Source organism: Lates calcarifer, linkage group LG18, assembly GCF_001640805.2.
Source record: "Lates calcarifer isolate ASB-BC8 linkage group LG18, TLL_Latcal_v3, whole genome shotgun sequence".
NCBI classification, from domain to species: Eukaryota; Metazoa; Chordata; class Actinopteri; family Centropomidae; genus Lates; species Lates calcarifer.
This window is the reverse complement of record NC_066850.1, coordinates 16,919,296-16,939,903: the sequence shown is the minus strand read 5'-3', so window position 1 is coordinate 16,939,903 and position 20,608 is coordinate 16,919,296. Positions and strand designations below refer to the sequence as shown.

At 41.8% G+C, this 20,608-nt stretch overlaps 1 protein-coding gene across 2 annotated transcripts in view; it reads right to left on the bottom strand.

Annotated features, from left to right (window-relative positions):
* Positions 1-6,933: 6,933 nt before the first annotated feature.
* Positions 6,934-20,608, bottom strand: part of chst11 (carbohydrate (chondroitin 4) sulfotransferase 11) — a 72,220-nt gene continuing 58,545 nt past the window's right edge. For both annotated transcript variants that reach the window (XM_018697161.2, XM_018697162.2), the window contains exons 3-4: positions 14,431-14,660; positions 6,934-14,321 (exon numbers count right to left, since the gene is read on the bottom strand). In XM_018697161.2, the coding sequence (XP_018552677.1) occupies positions 13,697-14,321; positions 14,431-14,660 (855 nt within the window). In that variant the 3' untranslated portion in view covers positions 6,934-13,696. The remainder of the gene's footprint in view (positions 14,322-14,430; positions 14,661-20,608) is intronic.

The following is a 20,608-nucleotide window of genomic DNA, read 5'->3' as shown; positions in this document are numbered from 1 at the left end:
ACACCGGACATACTCGGAATGTTTCCCTCTGGAATTTGTTGAATGCTTATGTCGTTGATCTGCTTTGACCTGCAGTTCTCTGTCCTCTTCAAAGAGTGGTTAGTGACACAGAAAATATCTCACTGGCCTAAATGTCATTTCTCAGAAAAGCCCAGAGACAGCAGGTAGACGGCCTGGACGTGACACTGTGACCTCTGCATCCCCCACCTCAGTGTGTCCTCTGTCTTATGCACTGACGGTAACTGTACTCTCAACACGGGAAGATCGATAGCGCTGTTGGTGAGGACGGATGACTCAGCCTGTAGTGGGTGCCCAGTGCTCTTGGAGTGGAACGCTGTTCGATCTGTCTTTATTTAGCCAGTTATCAATCTCATTTGGCACCGAACCCACACTGAGACAGCAGGAGGAAGGCTGATAGCCATTACTCTGTGGGGAGATTCTGTGAACGCTCCAGACCTATTCTTTTTCTGTCAACACAGAGGGACACTGAGTGAGGACACAGAGGGCAAAGGACAGTTACTGTCCTCCACTCTCCATCGGGTTTAAGCAAAGCGGGGATGCGTCAGTGTTGATGGATTATCTCACATACAAACTGTCACAGTTCATTTAACCTCATCAGCTAAATCTTTACAACACAGCACATTTTTAACAAACACACTGAAAGCTGCTACATATACTGTAGATTATACTAGTCATTCTTGATGCTCAAGGAAAGGAAGAAGCACAAAACTAAGAACGAAATGAGCATCTTAGCCTCTTTCAGCTCATTTAGCTTGGTTTTATTTCAGACAACTTAACTCTTTTGGTTCAGTCTCATCAACTGTTCAGCAGCAAACAGCAGAAAGACAGAGTTAGAGACTAGCTGGTGAACGTAGTGGAACATTTAGCGATTTAAGAGCCTGACATGGTTGATGGTTGATCCAGGAGGAGGGCACCGCAGATGGCAGGCTCTGTGAAGCCCTCTCTACAACTTTATTTGTTCTTGTTTATTCCCTGTGCATTCAGTTACTCAGACTTTATTACTTTTACTAGAGGAGAACAACTTAACATCACGTAGTTCATTCCAGTTTTTACAAGTTCTTTGGATTTTAGTCGGAGAAAATGTTTAATGGGCGTGTTCAGTGGCTGAAGCACATTGTCTCTGTCTATATTTGTGACTTAGATTATGAGCAGATCAGATTTTATGACCAGTTAAGGCAGAAAACCAGGTAATTCCACAGGCTTCACTTACTTTTCCTTGTCACTGTAACTTGAATGCAAAATGGAGGTTCTGCATATACTTCTATTACTACTGAAATAACTTGATTATGTTATGATATTCTTCTGGTGTGACCTACTCCTTTGACATTCAGCTGCAGTGGCTCCTGTTTGGCAGAGATTCAGTGTTTTCACCCTGCTGAAGGACACTGACATCCTCCAGTTAAAGCTCAGTCTCTCTGACCACGAGGCCACCTTATGTGTTAAATTCTCCCTCTTGATGACAGATGACATTTTTATGGCAACGCTAACCCTCAGTGCACAATAATGCCTGGGATATGAAGGAAGCAATCCGCCTCTATTCTGTTCATTTAGCCCTCAACACTAAATGTCAGAATTTGCATAAATCAGTGGGTGATTTATCATCACATCAGATAATTCACTCTGGATATCCTGCCAACACTTTTTATCATTATGGATGAAAAACTGACTAACCATGCCATGATGCTGTACAGTAAAATCCTCCCTCTCACTTGTGGAGTTTTTTATTGCTGACAAGTGTGCGGCAGCTGAGGAGTAAGTGTCTTGCTCAAAGGCAGAGAAAAACATCTCTTAGTTGTTTTGTTAGAGGGTGCAACAGTGCCCTAGTGGTTAGAGACGTGGGGTTTGGAATCAAAAGTTACTGGTGTGAACCTGGACCTTCAACATACAGGTCATGAGCCTGTTTGTCCCGGTCATGGGAAAACCTAAATTGGAAGCCTCGGTAAATCTGATGTTATCTGTGATAAAAAGGCATGAAAACCATCCAATGTGTTTTTTTATGCAGTGAGTCAGCACATGTTCCATGCTAGTGTTGAAATTCATCTGCACGGCCCAGAATTTTTCTCATCCCTATAGTAAGCGCTCTGGCATGAGAACACAAGGACACAGGATAACCTATGTCTGATCTTTAGTCAGACCTTATCTGAACTGTACTGTAACAGTTTGCTGTATGGAGGCTACATGCTTGCATGTGACCACACATGAATTGAATAGATAAATAACCAGCAGCCAAAACAAAGCTGGAAACAGATTGGGGATAGAGATTAAGCCGACTCAAGGACCTGATTTGGGACACAGCGAACTGAAGCTTCGAGCGAGATCAATCAAAGAATCAAAGATGGCTGCAACATCAGAGCTCAGTGTAGGGCCATAATGGAGGACGAGACTCCTGAGGCCCTTTCACCTTTTCAAAATTCCCCAACTCCTGCTATAATTGGTCACTATGGCTGAGGACCCGTGATATCACCAGGCTGTATAAAACCAGGAGCTCCACTTAAATTATCTCTCTGCCCGGCTCATCAAGAGAGCAGGAGCCCTCTCTAATCTGCTGCTGTTCAAGAGACAGCATTAACATAAATTAAATCCTATTACTTTATGCAATGGTATGTTTATATTATTAATATTAATGTTTTATATTTATATTGCTGTTAGCCAGTACCAAATAAACAATTACACCTACCAATGCCCAACATCAGTGAATACAAAAGTTTGAATTGTCCTGTTCTTAGCTGTGTGATGTTATCTAAGGGTAAGGCCCAGTTCCTTTTTTTAGTTTTAGCAAGCCAGGCACTTGCATTGTTGCCGCTGATAAAAAGGTCTCTTGCAGGCCTTTTCACAGAGAGAGCAGAGCTGGCCCCTGAGGCTGGGGAAAGAACTGTTGCTTCCTCCTGCAGTCAAGCAGAGAGAGAAGAGACAGAAGCCCATTTTACACAGAGATCGCGCAATATTGGTGTCAAGGACAATACGCCACCTTTGTTTGTGTACACGGAACCACACAGAGCTGTCTGATTTTAAACAGCATGCCAGCATAGCCTGTATGTATATAGCCTGTATATTTACATGATACACCCAAGTGCTCATTTAATTGATGTGGATTATCCCTGCTAAAATAAAATAGACATAAACATAAACTCCAAATCAAGGCTTATGTGAACCAATGTTTAAATCTAACAAGTTCTTGTTTGGCATGTGGTGCTCATCTTCACCAAATTAGAAGAGTGTCTGAAGTTAAAGCTGCCCTTGTGGAGATTTGATTTAAGACTACATTCAGTCCCCCAGCCTTTTAAAGGGAACTAGATCAAGAAATTCAAGACTTAAAGCAATGAAAAGATCTGAACTGTGTCACATAGAATCTGGGAATTTGTTTATTTACAGGGGAAAACCAAATCTTTAATGAAGATGACAGAATATGAGGCAGCTTATTGTGTCAGAAGAGACCAGTGACAACCTGGCTTTTTCCTCAGTTGGAATATGAAGCTGCTTTTCTGTTTTTCTAGACTCAAACACACACATACACACTCACCAGTTGCTGCTGGCCACTCTCTAATGACAGGGTGTGTCATAGGGGATCATAGGAAGGGCGATGTATATTTAAGAGTCTAAACCACAAGGTCAGCCCTGAGGAGGAACCCTGTCAGTTCTGTGTATGTCTGAATATGTATGTGGGGGGGGGGGGGGGGGGGGGGGGGTCCCTGTCATTTCACTTCCTGTTTACAGCAGGACACATGGAGTGTGGAAATATAACAGCACCAGTGTTACTGTGTGGAGATGTAGAAAGGTGTTCAAACAGGTTCTGTTTCAGGTCGAGCGCTGACACTTCATGGTAAATGCAGTGCGTTTATGTGTTACTTTCACCTACACACACACTGCCTGCTCATCAGGAGCAATGATGCAATGTGGGGTTCAGTGTCTTCCAAGGACTTGGACATGTGGAGCTGAACCACCAAGCCTATAATTAATGGATGTCCAGCTATAGCACAGCTGTCTATCTGACTATCCTGGGTGGTAGTCTGAGGTCTAAACAGAGGTTAGACACGTCACTGTTTCAGTGTGGATTGGTTTGTGAACTTGAGCAGTGAACTTCCACTTCCACATTACATGGCATTAGACATTATGTCTGTATTGGATCATTTTTGTGGTTGAAGAGTCTCACAGATCTTTGACAAATTTAGATGGATTTTCTAGCTTAGAGAAGATGCTTGGGCCTGAAAAGATCGCTGATTTGATTCACAGGAGAATAATGAAATGAAGTGGGCTGAAGTGCCCTTGAACAAGGCACCAAGCACGCCGACTGCTCCGTCAGCACCGCAGCTGTGGCTTCCCACTGCTCTAAGTGTGTATGTGCTCTTTGCTCCTAGCTGGTGTGTTCACTGCCCAAGAGGTCAAATTTCTGTATGTATAAAATCAATCTCATTTCCACATCCAGCAGTTACAGAATAACATGGTCATTCGTGCTTTGGAGCAGGTGTCTGTGTCCACCTGATGAATCTCATGTAGGTTCAATTCAATTCAAATCACTTCAGTTTTATTTATATAGCGCCAAATCACAACAGAAGTTATCTGAAGGCACTTTTCATATAGAGCAGGTCTAGACCGTACTCTGTAGATAGATAATTACAGAGACCCAACAATTCAAGCCATCAAATGTGATAAAGGCTCATGAACCTACCTGATAAACTCTTATTCTAAAAATATCAATTATAGCTGCTTTCTAGAAATCAGTCAGTATGTTTATTCTTTTTCTTTGTCAAAGTTACGTTCACATTGATAACACTCATATCTGCTAAATATGAAGCTACAGCTATTAAAATCAAGGGTGTTTTTATTTTACTTTTTGTTTTATTATTACTATTTTTTCATCTGGTAGTTTTTGGACCCAGGACCATCTGTAAAGTGGGCCACTTTGAAGGAACTGCTGAATGCAGCAGGGCTTGGCGGTGGAGTAATGAGAGAGATGGGGGGTCTTTGCGGAGAGGCGGTGCTGGCTCAGAGGAGGACAGAGACGTTGGCGGGGATACGCACACAGCTGCTGCAGCTTTAATGAGCCACGGCTTAGAACTACCAGGTGCATCACAGACAGCGTGTGCTACTGGAGGATACAACTCATGCTCAATCCTGGGTTCTGTTAGCCAAGATATTCGATTGGTCGGATGTGTTCTTGTTGTCTGCTGTTGTAGCTCATCTGCCTTAAGGTTGGACATGTTGTGTGTTCTGAGATGTTCCTCTGCTCTCCACAGTTATTTGTCAGCTCCAGGTCAGTGTGAGCATTCTCCTCTGACCTCACTCCATCTACAGATATTTTGTTGCTCTAGAGTTCCACACACAGTATTGAAGAGCATGTGCATGCTCCTGCAGTTACAAGCTTTATAAGTTTGGCTGTGGTGATGGATATTTAACTGTGTGTAAGGTGTGTTATATGATAGGAATACATGAACCACACAGAGAAATGTTTTTACACTTAAAATTGTTCCTAAAAACAACGCTCAATGTAAAGTTAGAAGTCTACAGCTTCACTTCACTGCCTTTAAGAAGGTTAACTTTGATTGTTTTAGCTGCTAATGGAGGCAGCTATTCTGAACAGTGGAAGGCCTGGCTGTTTTGGTGCAATCAGCAGAATTTCATTAAATTGGAGAAGGCATGGATCAGAGTTCAGAGTTCATCCTGAGGATGACTTCTGTTTGGCTGTATTCATTTAGGACCTATGTAGGACATCTATCATGTTTGTAGAGGCAGTTATAGAGGAAAGTACGTGGTTTGTTGTCACTGTCATTACCAATCAGTCTGCATGTCCACATAATTCATAATTATAAATAATAATGAGGTAACAGCTGCTGTGTCACTTTGGAGATACATGTGTGGGTCCTGCTGTTTAGGTGAGGAGGCATGTTTGACATACTTTGACATATTCAGACTTACACTACAATTCACAGAACTGCTGAGCCTCATGAATCTACAGATGTGAACATGACTGATGTCATATGTATCTATAGGGCAGATGGCTGATACTTCTATTTGTGTGTGAGGGTGTGTGCGTTTGTGTGTGTGTGGAGATGAGAAGAAGGAGAGGATGACAGAGACAGAAACAGATCAATTTTGGAAATCAGTTGTTCCATTGATTTGTGTGTGTATGAGTCAGTGATGAACATGAATAAAAGCTGTAGTTTAGTGTTAGTCCTGCAGGTTCCACAGGCACAGCATTTTTAAATGAATGAGACTTTAACTTCTGGAACCAAGGGCTCCTGAAATAGCTGCTGCTATATGACAGCCCCATTGTGTAACCCCACACCTGTCAGTAATGATGCAAAATTACCAAGTCGAACAAGTCACCAAGTTCTCAATTTACTGCTATAAAACTTTTATTATAGAGAGTAGTGAATGAGTGAATTAGGGAATATATTCCCCTGGCACTTGGCAATTAATTTCAATCAGAAAAAAAGACCACAAGTGTGCAGACGCCTCAGTTTAATAAATCATCAGAACCTGTCAATTTATAAATAAGAGTCATTCAGAGCCCCCCCCGCCCCTGGGGAGCCATAGACTGGGTCTTAACTGGTGATGGTGTTGTGCAGTGGGGTGAGGCAGCACAGACTGTAATGACAGCAGAGAGATGTAATATCCTTTAGCAATGATGATTACTGGCTGACAGGAATGAGTCCCAGTGAAATCACTGCATTAGAACAGAGATCTAATTGTTCTTCTGCTTGAGCTTAAACTAAAAGCTTCATTTCTTCTATACTTACAGTATGTTTACCAATAATCACAATAAAGTGTATTATAACGTCTCGAGTTCCATCATTAGCTTCTATTCTGACTGAAATATGGCAGCTGCATTTTCTGTGTCAGAGGTCATGCACAGCTGATATGTACTGCTTCATATTTGACATCCACTCATGAAAGAAGCAATGCGAGACACTGTGAGTTTTCAGTGTTATTTTATTGTGAAAACATCAGACGGGATGAGCGGTGGGGTTGTGCTGCTGCAGGATCAACACCACTCTCCCACACTCAGTGCACAGCACACACTCAATTATTCATGATTTCAGTGAGTATGCCTGAAAATGAACTGAGTACAACAGGACAGCGAGAGGCTGTCCCAGGAGGAAATGAGAGATACAGAGAGTTTAGGTGTGTTGCCATGGTGATAGCGACGAAGAAGTGTTGGTAGTTGTCTGAGAATAAATAAATAAATAAATGGCGCCTGTTTGAATGAGTCTCGCCTTCCCTCTAAGGCAGAGCGGGTACAGCACAGAGTGTCAACACACGCACGCACACACGCACACACACACACATATACACCACCTTCAAACGCTCATGCAGCCATTATCCAGCTGCTCCACTTGTAGTTACAGCACATTAGGCACTCTGATAGACACAATGGTGAAAAATGCTGATGACATGGTATAAATTCACAGACACAGCTGATCTAGGACTCATTCTTCAAAAGGTTACTCACACACATTACTGTACAGGTTACACCACAATATCCACACCATCTGGCAGCATGTGAAGGTGCCATAAGCACCTCTGCTTAACAAAGGAGGCCGCTCAAGATGAAACCTAGCTGTCTCACGGAAGCCACGGCCCCGTTAATGTGGACTAATCTAACATATTCTGTTAACATGTGATAACATGTTCATTTGTTTGTCACTTCAATGTGTTCCACTGGGCATGTGCGGGACACCTGAAGGACACAACATGTTTCTTACTGTTGCTCTGTAAACAACAAAGAACTTATCAAAAATAGCATCAAGCTTCTTGGTAGAAATCACTTGAAGCAGCTTGTCTGGAGGACAATTCTGTCATAATTCATAAGAAATGAATTGCTGAGATCAGGGACACAGGCAATAGCACTACAACAAAATATGGAAGGGGCAAGAAACATGAGCCATCAGAGGAACATGCGTAGTCAGAGCCAACAGTTTAGTCAGATTATCAAAAGTCTGTGTGGTCCAGCAGGCTGAAGTGAAAACCAGCAGTTGGTCTGTAAACTGTGATGTATGTTTACAAAAGACAATCTGACAGCCTGACACTGTGTTCATGCCGTGAAGCTGAACAACAGCTAACATTCTTCAGTAAGATCCAATAGTTTTTATTTTTGCTGTGAGCGTATGTTGTCTGTCTGCTATTTTTCATGAACTAGCGCAGTGTCTGTCAAACTGGAGCGTGACCTTTGACATCATCAAAGGGTGATGATGTCTCAATTTAAAAGAGAACAGCAGGTCCAGTTTAAAATTAATGAAAGAAACAGGCACTGCACTAGTTAATGTAATTTTTATTTTGTGGTTTAAAATGAATGGAGGAATCTCTGTCTGTTGATTTTCTCACCAACATGTCATCCAAAAGACTTCACAGTGGACACTGCACCTCCCTGTTTCCTCAGCAATACAACAACAAATCTTGAAGTCAGTCGGATGAGCTGTTTTCAGACAGACAGAGATTCCTCCATTTCTAGTTAGACGTAGCTAGGTAAAAGGATGACAATCCTGTATACAAAGCCCTGATTGGTTCATCCCTTTTGGTTCATCCTCTGAATTAAGTGGATAAATGTTGGTTTCATTTTCAGCCTGTCTGATTGTAATGTTCCTGTGTTCCCAGATCTCAACAGCTGACCTGTTGTAATATACTAGAATTATCCTTCAAGCAAAACGTACTGCTGTTTCTTTGTTTTTTGTCATTCATAGACCAAGTGATAAGTATGTGTGTATGTGTGTATGTCTGTGTGTATGTACGTATGGAGGAAGGCCCAGGCGACACAGAGGGAAGGTGTTCTGAAACGTCTCTGTGTCTCTGTGTTGCTGTAAATGAAAGGCACAGAGAGATAAAAGTGCCATACATTGTGTGTGTGTGTGTGTGTGTGTGTGTGTGTGTGTGTGTGTGTGTGAGGCAACTAGAGAAATTAATCAATATAACATCCAAACATGACAGCTCCAAAAACATCAGCAGAAGGAAAAACATTATGTCTACACTGTACAAAAACATCCTGCTTTGGGACTGTAGATATGTCAGAAAAACGACAGGCAGAGAGAGAGAGAGAAGCTGATCAGAGGTTCCTGGCTTTGTCCCCCTGTACTGATGATATGAGATGTGATGATATTTCTGGTAGAATTTATTTTCATATGTTTCATTTTTGGTGACAAAAATGATCCAAAACAAAACCTGAGGAACTAGAGAAATCTTTTTTTCCTTTATACTCTAAGATATTTCTGCTCTACAAAGTCCAACATTTTGGGGGGAATACACTTGTTTGCTTTCTTGGTGAATGCAGCTAGCTTAGTTTAGGTGGCTCCTGGCTGTAGCTCCATATCTGACGGATATTATCATCCAACTTTCAGCAAAAAAGCAATACAGATATTTCCCAAAATGTCAGAGTATCCCTTTCATTGGTAATGATCTACCTGCTATGACACTATGTTTTACTGTGTATAAAGATGTGTAAATCTGTGCATGAATAACAAAATGAAGAAATAAGCACATATGACATCATCCAGAGAAAAACGTCATCAGATATGTTTAGAGGACTTCCTGTGTTCCTTTCAGCAAAACAGCAAATTGATAATTCAGTCTAATGATAGACGTCGTCCAAAAACAGCAGAAATAAACCCATAAACACCCCTACAGTATGAGACGACTGGGCAGTGAACAGGCCTGGGTTTAATGCAGACTGATGAGTTAAGAATAGGGACAAAAGCATTCGAACTACGATCGTTTGTTTACATGTGAGGCAGAGAGTCAGCCGGGGCCGCTTGGTGCTCGCTTAGTTCCCAGTGGGGATTTTATACCAGCTCTGTTTGTTTAAGCAGGCTGCCCTTTTCCTGCAGGGATGGTGGGGATCATCAACACTGACTTGTGTCTGTGTTTTTTATAAAGGAGGCCACTTCTGAAATGAGGTTGAGCGAGGAAAACAGAGGCCTCTGTAATAGCTTGTTTGCAGGCTAAGAGGTCCTTTGTGTATCGTTCGTCTTCCATCCAGGGGCTGAATGAGCAGTTTAAGCTGAGGCTCAGTCTGTGTGTTAAAGGGGAGAGGTGCTGTGCCCATCCGTGCCTCTGCCTACAACTGCTGAGTAAGATGCTGCGTGGCATCAACATCAGCAGGAGTGCTAATGTGAGGAAGCTGTGCTGAGAATACAGCCATTGTTCCTACAGGAGGATGAGGGCCAGGGCTACAGGCAAGACCAGGAGGGTTTCTTCTTTATTAAAGCCAGATGTCTGTGTGAGGGTAAAAACAGAAGATTGTTCTCTCATTACAAACCACACACAGGCATGTGCACACATGTACAGTAATAATTCTTCAAAAGCTAGCTGGAACATCCACTGGAGTGTGTCTGTTTATAATATAAGATTTGGTTATCACCTGTCAGTTCTGCTGACATCTCACTCACTCAGCTTCATTTAAAAACATGGGGTCCACAAGAAAAACTTTATAGAGAAGCCATCCTGGAATTGCAGTACGAGCTATCAAGTAAACAAGTAGAGTTTGCCTAACTATCAGTCTGAAAGTAAAATACCTAGGTAAACTGTCTACTAAAAACATTTCCTGTACTGCAAAGCTATACGGTCGCCAAGTTAGATTAAAGATGCTACTCCAAAAATTAAGTGTTGCACTTCCAAAGTCAGGAGAAACTGATTAAAATAGAATGGTCAAAATCAAAGCAGCAGCCTGTATATCCTGACTTGAGCAAGTCAAGCACCACAAACATGGAATTCTGTATTTCCCAATAGCATTTTTCATTTGATCCTCCTTGCCTGTACACCCAAGTCTTTAACCCCCCAGTTTGTTGTAACCAGGACCTCTGACAAAAATCCATAAAAGCTATGAGGAAGCTCCCAGAGCCGAAGCCGAAAAAAACATTGCACAACTCTCTTCATGGGTTGAGTAGCACTAATAATGACAGGTAAACCACGCTTGATTTAAAAATAAAATCTGCGGAGTGCACCTTTAAAGTACAGTAGCTCAAACCTGCACAAGGAAGCAACTTTGTTATTTACAAAAGTTTGTGTAGCTTCAAGGAGCCAGAAATGAGTTGCTGGGGTTCCCCTTTAACCCCTTGTCTTTGTGCATTCTGTACAGCATTCTTATGCTAGTATATTACATAGCCTCTGGATTGCTTTGAATTGACACACATCATTTATATGCACCATATAAGCACAGAGATATAATAATGAAGGTCTTTTGAACTTATTACATGAAATAACTACTTCATTTATATGATATTGTAATTCTGGTTTTCCATTGTAATTCTACTAATGCTGCTTTGGTCTACTGTGTACACAGAGCACTGCTGGATGTCTGTCCTGGGAGTTTTTTGTTCTCTGAATTGAGGTCTTACACAAAGTGCCATACTGTGTGTATACTGATTATACAGATTTTAAAGCATCTCTGAGAATTTGTCATATTGGGTTGTGTAAGCAAATTTGACATGAGGGCCTCAACAGGTATTTAAGTGCAACCTGCCTATATCACGTCAGTTAGTTTTGTGTTTTAGTGGTGCATATCCCCATATTCCCAAAAAAAGTTACAATTAATCAAATTACCACAAACCAATTGGTAATCATATAATGTGGGGCTTTTGGGGTCCTTGGGGGGTCTGGGGCTCCAGGGCCAGAATTTGGCAATCCAGAATTGTCAAACAGTATTAGTATCAGCAACTTCTCTACACTGAATTTTTAGAGTTAAATGTTATCATTACCAGCAGGAGTAATAGACAGAACAATAATAACCCTTACTTTTGCTTTTAAACTAGGGCTTGGTAACAGAGAGAGAGAGAAATACAGCATGCTCAAACACATAAGAATATATTTCTTCTTCTAAAGTGCAACAAAGAGATGCAGTTTATCCTAAAAATATTACTTTGAAGTTGGAGTGGTTTAGAGGAGGTGCAAAAAACAAAATGACTTTCTCTCTCTCTCTTCAGTATGAGAGAGACAGGTCAGATGTTCTCTCTCTCTCTCCCTCCTCTCCCTTCTGTATAATGCTTACACAACAGCCAGTAATCCAATTCACAGCATGATGGAGAGTGCAGTTATTAACCTTGACATTGCTTAGAATCGCTAACATAAATCACATTACAGTATGAGATACAGTCTGTGATTCTGTGATGTGGGCTGTAGGTATTGATATGTACACTAAGAGCAGCGGCTAGTTCTCATGTTATGGCTGGAGATGGGGTAATCATCCCACGAATTTGCTTAAGGGCCATGATGTGCACTGAACACTGAGTGTGGAACTCTAAGACTCTCACAGCCATTTTGGCATCAATTTGTTTGAAATAGAAACTCACCCACAAATTACTGATGATCTCAGACACAGAGGAACAAAGCCATGGGCTGAAATGTACCATACACCCATTCAGAAATGAAACTGCTGTGATGCACTAATGATGTAGTGGCATCAGAGGCAAGTTGTGAAGAAAGAAATCAACATGACAAAACTCTTCACAAAACAGTTCAACTTTAAAAATCTTTTAAAATGTTCATCAGCCCAGGAAAACAAAATATTAAATCTTTCTCTTAATTTAATGAACAAAGCAAATTAAATAATATTTTGTAATTGCTGCTCGCAGCAATGCTTCAGTAAAAACAAAACTAAGCATGTAGACAAAAGGATAATCTTAATTTACTGAAAGACATGTTTGGTCATTGGAACAAGGGCTTTGAGGGTGTGGCCCTGGATGTGATGTAATCCTTTCACATCCATACAGACTATCCCTTATCTTTAACTCAGTGGCAGACTTTGCGCTCCCAGCTGGTGCGCCCAAATCATCTGACCGCATCCTGTACCTTTCTAACCACATCCTGTAGCTCATGGATTGTTACAGGCAATGATTTATTAATCACTTCCATTCTTCTCTGCTGCAGCAGGCACCTCTGATTTTACAGGGTCCTCAGTGTGTAACACGAGAGGTCCCTTCTGCCAACATTTTAATAACAGAGACCAGGGAGAAAACTTGTTTGGTCTAAACTGTTGGCTGAAGGCCAAGCCACCATACACTTGAAGAGGTCTTGAGAATGAAGTCAGTAGCCATCCATTACAGGGTGTCCTTGAGCGGTGACAAGCCAGTTTCTCTTTGAAATGTATGAATGTAATGAGGGAAAGGGTTATGGGTGCTAACACACCATGCTGGCAGCGCAGCGAAGGACATGAACTGTCTCTTACAATTTGACGGAGTTTCTCTATTGATCTGGGCGAGGGGGAGATAAGCTTAGTTCCCACGATGCATTGGGGTCAGGGTGCGTGCGAGGCTGCTGTTTACTTTGCAGAATCTGAAGCAGCCTAATTTGTCAACAGTTTGTTTAAACATGTAGGGAACATCATCAGGAGAGTCCCTCTTTAAGTCCGTCCTCTGAGGATAAGTTCTGCTTTTAAAACATCTTGAAGACCTGCTTCACCCACACATTTTAGTCTTTGCATGCGTTTAATCCATTTATCCCACATTTTCCAATCAGTGCTTTCTGTATCACCCAGAGTTGATTGGACATCCTCCCATTTATGCCCAGACAAGCACGCATGACTTTTCTTTCTTTCAGCATCTGTTTATATGTTCTTTCCAGACTCCACACCCGCAAGGTACAATGACAGTTTTTTAAATCAGTTTGCTTTCAAAAAACTCTGCCCTTCACTCATTTTGTTGCCTCTCCTTAAACAGGGCAACCATTCTCAGAGTCCCAGCTCTGTCTTCTGTTAGTCCAGCCGGAGGTAGCTGGGTGTGGAGTAGTTGAACATGAGGAAGTCCAACTTGTAAAGCTGGTAGAGTTGGATCTGCTGTTGAGTGCTGATATTGCTAAAGAACTGGGCTGTCATGGCATCTGTGGTACGAGTGGACTTGGCGTAGCTTGGGAAGTGCAGGGAGTCGCCAACACCCACCAGCCGCAACACGTAGTTTGCATCCTCCTCCAGTGTCTCGTACTTGCCCACCAGGTCATAGTGGATGTGACATGGGTGGCAAAGCTGGTAGACAGTCTGCCAGTGCTCGTTGAGTGGGCCATCACGCTGCGTGGCAGGGTCCACCAGGTACTCCGCGAATTCCTTAAATTTGACATCAGCACCATTGAGCAGGGCATCCTGTGTGGCGTTCTTGCGGTAGCGCCGGACTATACGGGTGCCAAAGCGCTTATGGAAGGACGAGTTGTACTTGAGGGTGAATTTGTTGCGGTATGCAGAAACCAGCCTCTCAAAGGGCTCACGAACAAAGAGGAACTTGAGGTAGTTCTTGAGGCGATGGTTAATCTCGGCAATGCTGTACTGGTTCAGCGTCTTCAGGTTGGATGGAACATGGGCTTCATTGGAAGGGATTTCCATGGGGTCACTGTAGAAGAGAGGAACAAGGACAGTGAAGAAGAATAGTAAAACAGGGTTATGAATGGCCTCTAGTACTCCCTATGCTCCTTTGACAGTGAGACAGGTGCTAGACTCACCTATATTTGCCCCGACCTGTGAGCACCATCATGACACGTTTCCAGTTGGTACAGGCCACCTTGGGGACATAGCAGTAGATGAGCTCATGGTCCTCATCCACCACAAGGTGTTTGAGGTCTCCTGGTGTCAGGACTCGCCGTTTACGGCTAGATGCGCTGTAGACTCGACAGGCATCCACTACCTGATCCCTCCTGGCCTGGTGGAGGACGGCAGCTCCGGACAACTCCGGCTGGTCAGGAAGAAGCAAAGAAGGAGGGAGGGGGAGAGAGAAAGAGTCATTGCAATGAATTTAAGTAAAAAGCTGTAGATCTGATTTTCAACAACAGCACACAGCTTGTCAGTTTGTATCCAGCATAAGCTAGGAACTACTAATACCACTGTGAAATTATCAGAATGGTCCCTATGTTTAGTCACAGTATGGGTTCTAAATATATGAAACATATATGGTGTATGAAAAACAGGAACATGCAATTAATTGCAAAAAAGTATAGATTCCACAGTAAACTGCAAATATATTACAAAATGCATTCATATTCCAAACATGAAAGCTCTATTTTGTTCATTTAGTTTATTATGGAGATTTGTAACACAATTTCCTTCTTACTCCCTATCTCTATAATCATTTGTTGTCTTTACACCTTTTTCTATGTGTTACCATATAATTTCCTTGGCAGTGTAAGGAAAACCTCACTGTGCCAATAAAGCACTCTACAATGAATGAAACTGAACAAAGATCGACAAGATATAGATGGGAAGACAGGCAGACAGATGGTGTGAGAGAGTGTTAAGCTCAGCCTTCATTATCATACTCATCTCTTTACTGACTCTATCTTTTTCCCCTATCAGAGTCACTCCACAGACTATGATAGAGATTAGTCCATGGGTATGGAGGAAAATAATGATATTGGAGGATATTACAGATATTGAGAGTTCAATATGCACAGATTCAGTCAGCAATCATTCATCTGAAACATATTTCATATTCACGGTGAGGCTTGTGATGAAGTGGACCTTGGCAGGAGGGAAAGGAGGAAGACGGAGTGGAATGACAAGAGTCTGAGGCGGAGAGCAGCCTGAAGGCTTTGCATCTGAAGGACACGGATGTTTTTTTATGCCTCTTGATTATTTTTCCTCTGGGTCTGAATTCCCCTCCAGGGCAGTGCCCCAGTTTCCTCATGGAATCTAAATTGATTGTACTGTGTCCTGCATCTTTACGAATCCATCCCACTCACAAGTGTGCCCATTCAGTGACACACTGGCCAGGGCTGAGGGAGGGAACGTTGCTGGCATGAAGTGCTGAAATGATTCAAAAACAAGGACAATTTGTGTACTGTGGTTTGTATCAGTCACTGTCTAACCATGTCTCGAAGTGGACATCATCATGTCCATGGGAGAAAACCAGTCTTTACGCCTTTTTATCTGATGTCAACATACAAAACCAGTGATATGTTCCCCATTTGTGCATCAGTTATTCAGCAAGAAAATACCATAACTAAGTAGTCATGAAGGAAACAGTAAAACACAAAATCAGGATTGGTATATGGGTATACAATTGCTACATAGGTTATAGATCAATGCTCTCCTTCTTTAATTCCTTCAAAAGCATAAGGAGGTGAAAAGCAGGGTTTTTCCCACCGTGAATTCAAATGTTAACAATATTCTCCATGTTGTCTGTCACATCAAACAATCCTTTAAAGCATTTTGAGTGAAGTGTAAGTTGAAAAGGCATGATGGATTATCGCTGCTCAAGAGAAAGGCCTCGTTTGTACCCCTCCCACCTCTTTCTTTGTCTGCTCTCCACTCCTCCCTATTCACGCTAACACCAATATGTCAAAGCCTGCTAAGCCATAACAGCCTCTTTGTTGATGAAAATCTCTCAGTTTTTATCTGCTCAGAGACATCAAGCTATCATTCACGCGAATGTTGCTGCGAATGTGCGGCCTCTTATCCCAGGGGTACAAACATCGTAATTAACATGGGAGAAAGAAACAAGGGAGGGAATCTTGTCATCTGTTCTGCCTCAGTTTTCCCCTCCTTATCTCTCTTCTTTCCATAGGATTACTTTCTGCCATTTTATCTCTTCCTCAAGCAGCTCAATCAAGTCTCTTGTGCAGTTTTGATGAAAGAGTGAGGATGAGAGGGAGAGAGAGGAGGAGGAGATGAGAGAGGTGATATGTCGATAGTCCTTCGAGAGGAAGTTGTGATGAAGGTCACTGACCTTTGGCCATCTGGTCCTTCCAATGGGACAGCAGTCCCCATTACTTTCCTATTTGCTTGTACATTATCCCCCCCATTCCCCTGTGGACATGAACAAATGGTCAGCATCAGATAAAAGCTAGTTAAAAGCCATAAAACCATAGCTATAAAAGCAGTTAGCAGCCTCACATAATATGGTCAATTTAGTTTGATCTCTTCTGACTGGTCAAGGTCCGAGAAGGGGTTCAAACCTTCAGCTCAGCAGTTCTCCTGTGCACTTGTGCAATATGCTGAATTACTTAGTGTCACAGCAGATACTACATATTGATTTAGATGTGAGGGTGTGTGTGTGTGTGTGTGTGTATGAGATTTTGCACTCTCTGTTGGCAACTGCATCCATTTTCTCTGGAAAACTTGTCCATCAAAACCAGAAGACAATTAAAATGGGAGGAGAGGGACAAAAAATCCTTATGCATACATTTAAGCCTAATCTCACCATTATGGTCATTATCAGCGCTGCCTATGCAAATAGAAAAATCTCTACTTTCTTATCTTCAGATGTCAGGAGGAGTTTGAGACGAGCCCACTGAACATTCGCAGCGATGCTCTTTTGTTGTCGCTGCTCTTTTTTTTTTCTTTTTTTTTTTTTTGTTAAAAAATGTGTGAGAAACTGATGACAAGGGACCGTGGAGATTGTGTTTCCATATTTCATGTCTTCATTTCCCTGCCACAGCTGTATTATTCTCACTGAAAGTTGTTATGAGTTTGAAATATGATCTGAGAAGCAGCACGGGGCGGACTCCTCTAGATGCAACGACTGTAATGAATAGCTTCCTCCTGATCTGCTGATGGTTGCAAAGACAGAAAGACAGAGGAAAGAAGCTGGGGGGGGGGGGGGGGGTTAAAGGAGGAAGGATGGAAGGAAGAAAATGAGGAGTTCTGGATCCATGTGCCATGTCCAAGGCTGAATTACTAACCGCATAAAGTAGGCAAATACCCTGTCACCACACATTCTCAGGGGTGCAAAGCCTCAAGTTCATGCTTCACATTTTTTTCTCATTTAATTTGCATGTCTGTACCACTAAAATAAAATATCAATATCAATACAAAGTGCACAGGTTCTAAATGGAGTTTGGCTTAAATCTTCACTGGAAGTACATATTTGGCAAGGTTAGCAAGAAAATTCTATGTAAGATGATGATTCCACATTCTGCTCCATACTGTCAAAGCAGCCAGCTTCAAGAGCTTCAAGATGGCAACCAAAAGTCATACTGAAATATATCTGCAGAATGTTACATGGGCACTTTGTATTAGCATACGTTTGGAAACAGCTTTCTGTAGATGAATTATTCCCCAGAACTTGAGTAATATGTTCTAAATAGCATTGGGGAGAAAATGTGGTGCTAATGCATCAAGATTTGTAGCCCAGGGATTCTGCAGAGCATCAGAGCACTTTGTTTAGAGAAGCTGCCTGAAAACATAATTTCATAATTCATAAACATAAGATATAAAAACTGCTTCCTATTGCAATTTAAATACTGCAGCAATCAATACTCCTTTTCAGATATCCCTCGATTAATTGTGCAGCTCTGTTTTTTTCTGGTGCTGCTTTGAGAGTGTTTACACTCGTCTGTCTCTGTAAGACTTCAATGTGTCTGCAAACAGTTATCTTCATGTCAATCTGATGTTGGTAATGTTGGAAGGCTTTCTCCTAAAACCTGCAGACCTTGTCCTCTGTTAGTGCACACACACACACACAGCACTGAAGGCAGTCTGTCTTTGACCCTCACTGCTTACAGACTGGCATTCATAGAGCAGGTAGGAATAAAGCTGCCAGTGTACCACAACTGTAGCAAATACACACACACACACACACACACACACCTGATTTTCTACTGCGTAATGCTTTACCTGAGTCTCTGTAAAAAGCAACAAGGCAAGGCCGTTCTATAAAATCTTGACAATGCTCGCTGTTTATGATGCGGATTCAACCTTTCCACTGAGGCTGGCGGCACATTAACTTTCCATCATGTCAGTTATGAAGACTGGGACCAGCAGAGGGAGACCAGGGCCTTGCTGGAACACAGCGGCCACTGACCAACCTGCACCCGCTGCAAGGATGCGAGGAAATGTTTCTTTATCTTTACTTATGCAGGGAAAAGACTGAGAACACATGCTCATGCACGTGGTCACACATTCATACCTGGAGGAAACTCAGTACAACCACAGGCATGTACTGAAGGAGAGGCTGTGGGGTAAATGCACAGGCCTCAGTAGTATATTAAAGAAGTTATAATTATAACAATAATTATGGGGTACATATTACATTTTAACTTATAGCAAATTAATTTACATTGTCATTTTCATCCTGCAGACTTTGGTTCACTTCCACAAAATATAAAACATTTCAAGTACTATTTTATGTGAAGTATTAGAATATGCGCAACCCACCAGTTACACTACAGTAGTGTCTGATTATATATTTTCCTTGAGCCACTATGATCCAACATTACAATAAGAGCAATGCAGCAGTTCCCATTTTGAGTCGATGCATCAGAAAAATCACAGTTCTGCCATCAGATATTACAAAAAAGGAGCCTATACTGCTTAAAAAAGTGAAAGTAGTCCATTCAAGGCTACATGAGCTATGTTATACTAAGGCAAATTATTTTTCTTGGTGGTCTTCAATAATCTTTTTCAGTGTTTGGTTAATGACTTACACCTGCTCAGTGGAGGTGTGAATTTTAAGTTAAATATTAACTATGCTCTAACTAACATGTATGGTGCAACCTGGTTATACTATAACACTCACTCTACATCCAAACTAAACATCTGAACTTAGCCAGCTTTTCTAACCTCTACACCCCCCCAAACTTCTAGAAAAGCATCAAAGAAGGAAACTTAAAAGAAGTGAATTTACTGATTCATGATTTTTGTGCAGTGCTTTATGATGCCTGTTACATAAGGTACTGCAGGGAGGCAGTGAATGGACGCTGTGTGTCTGCCAGGGGCTAAAAGCACTGGGCTTCCCTGCTGGGGCCAACAAGGACAAACAAACACACAAACAAACTGAGACATATGCATAATGTGAAGCTTTGTGTTTGTCCAATTTTTAATCAGCTCTCTGTACCAATTTGTGATATCCCATTTAGGTCACTGTTGCTGACTAAAATATGATGGAAATGTGCAGTGAAACCCTGAGGTCTCACCTTGGCTAAAGGAGCACTTAGCAGAATTTCACTAGCAGAGGTTTTAGTATTTAACCATGGACAAAGCACAGAATCTTGTAAAATAATAATGAGTGTAAGTAATAACATAGAAAACTGAAAAAAGAATAGCACTCCATAACACGTGTTTTAAGTTGTAGTTATATGCCACATAAAGGATCCATTTCTCATTTTCCTTCTTAACCCTACCCATTCAACCCTAACCCTAGGTGCTTAACTTTAACCATACCCGACCATCACCATACCATAGTTTATTTTAGATGACTGTAACTTTAGTCCTAACTGCTCCATGGTTAGCATGAACAGACATAATTTTAGAACCACTGACAGTGAAAGTTAAAAATATTGTCATTGAAAATAACCTGCGGTTTTGAAGAATGATTCAATGTCAACATTCTTTTCTGGTTTACCATCTTCTGAATGGACTGCTTTTCAACGGCCAAATACCAGTTCTCTGATTCTGGTGTGTACTTGAATGCACCACCTGTCTGTAGAAGAATCTTGGGAATCATCGCTCTTACAGCTGTACAACCACAAATGCACCATAATAAAACTTTGATCCAAATTGCAGTGAATGGTTTGGACATGGGAACTCCAGCTGACTGCTGATGCCAAACTATGTGCACATAAACACACGTATCACATAAACGTGTAAACAAATTGAGGGCAGTGATCTCGGTGGTCACTTCAGGTTGACATATGACACCTGGGTAAGCCTCACTCTCCCGATCCCACGGTAACATAAAACCTGTAA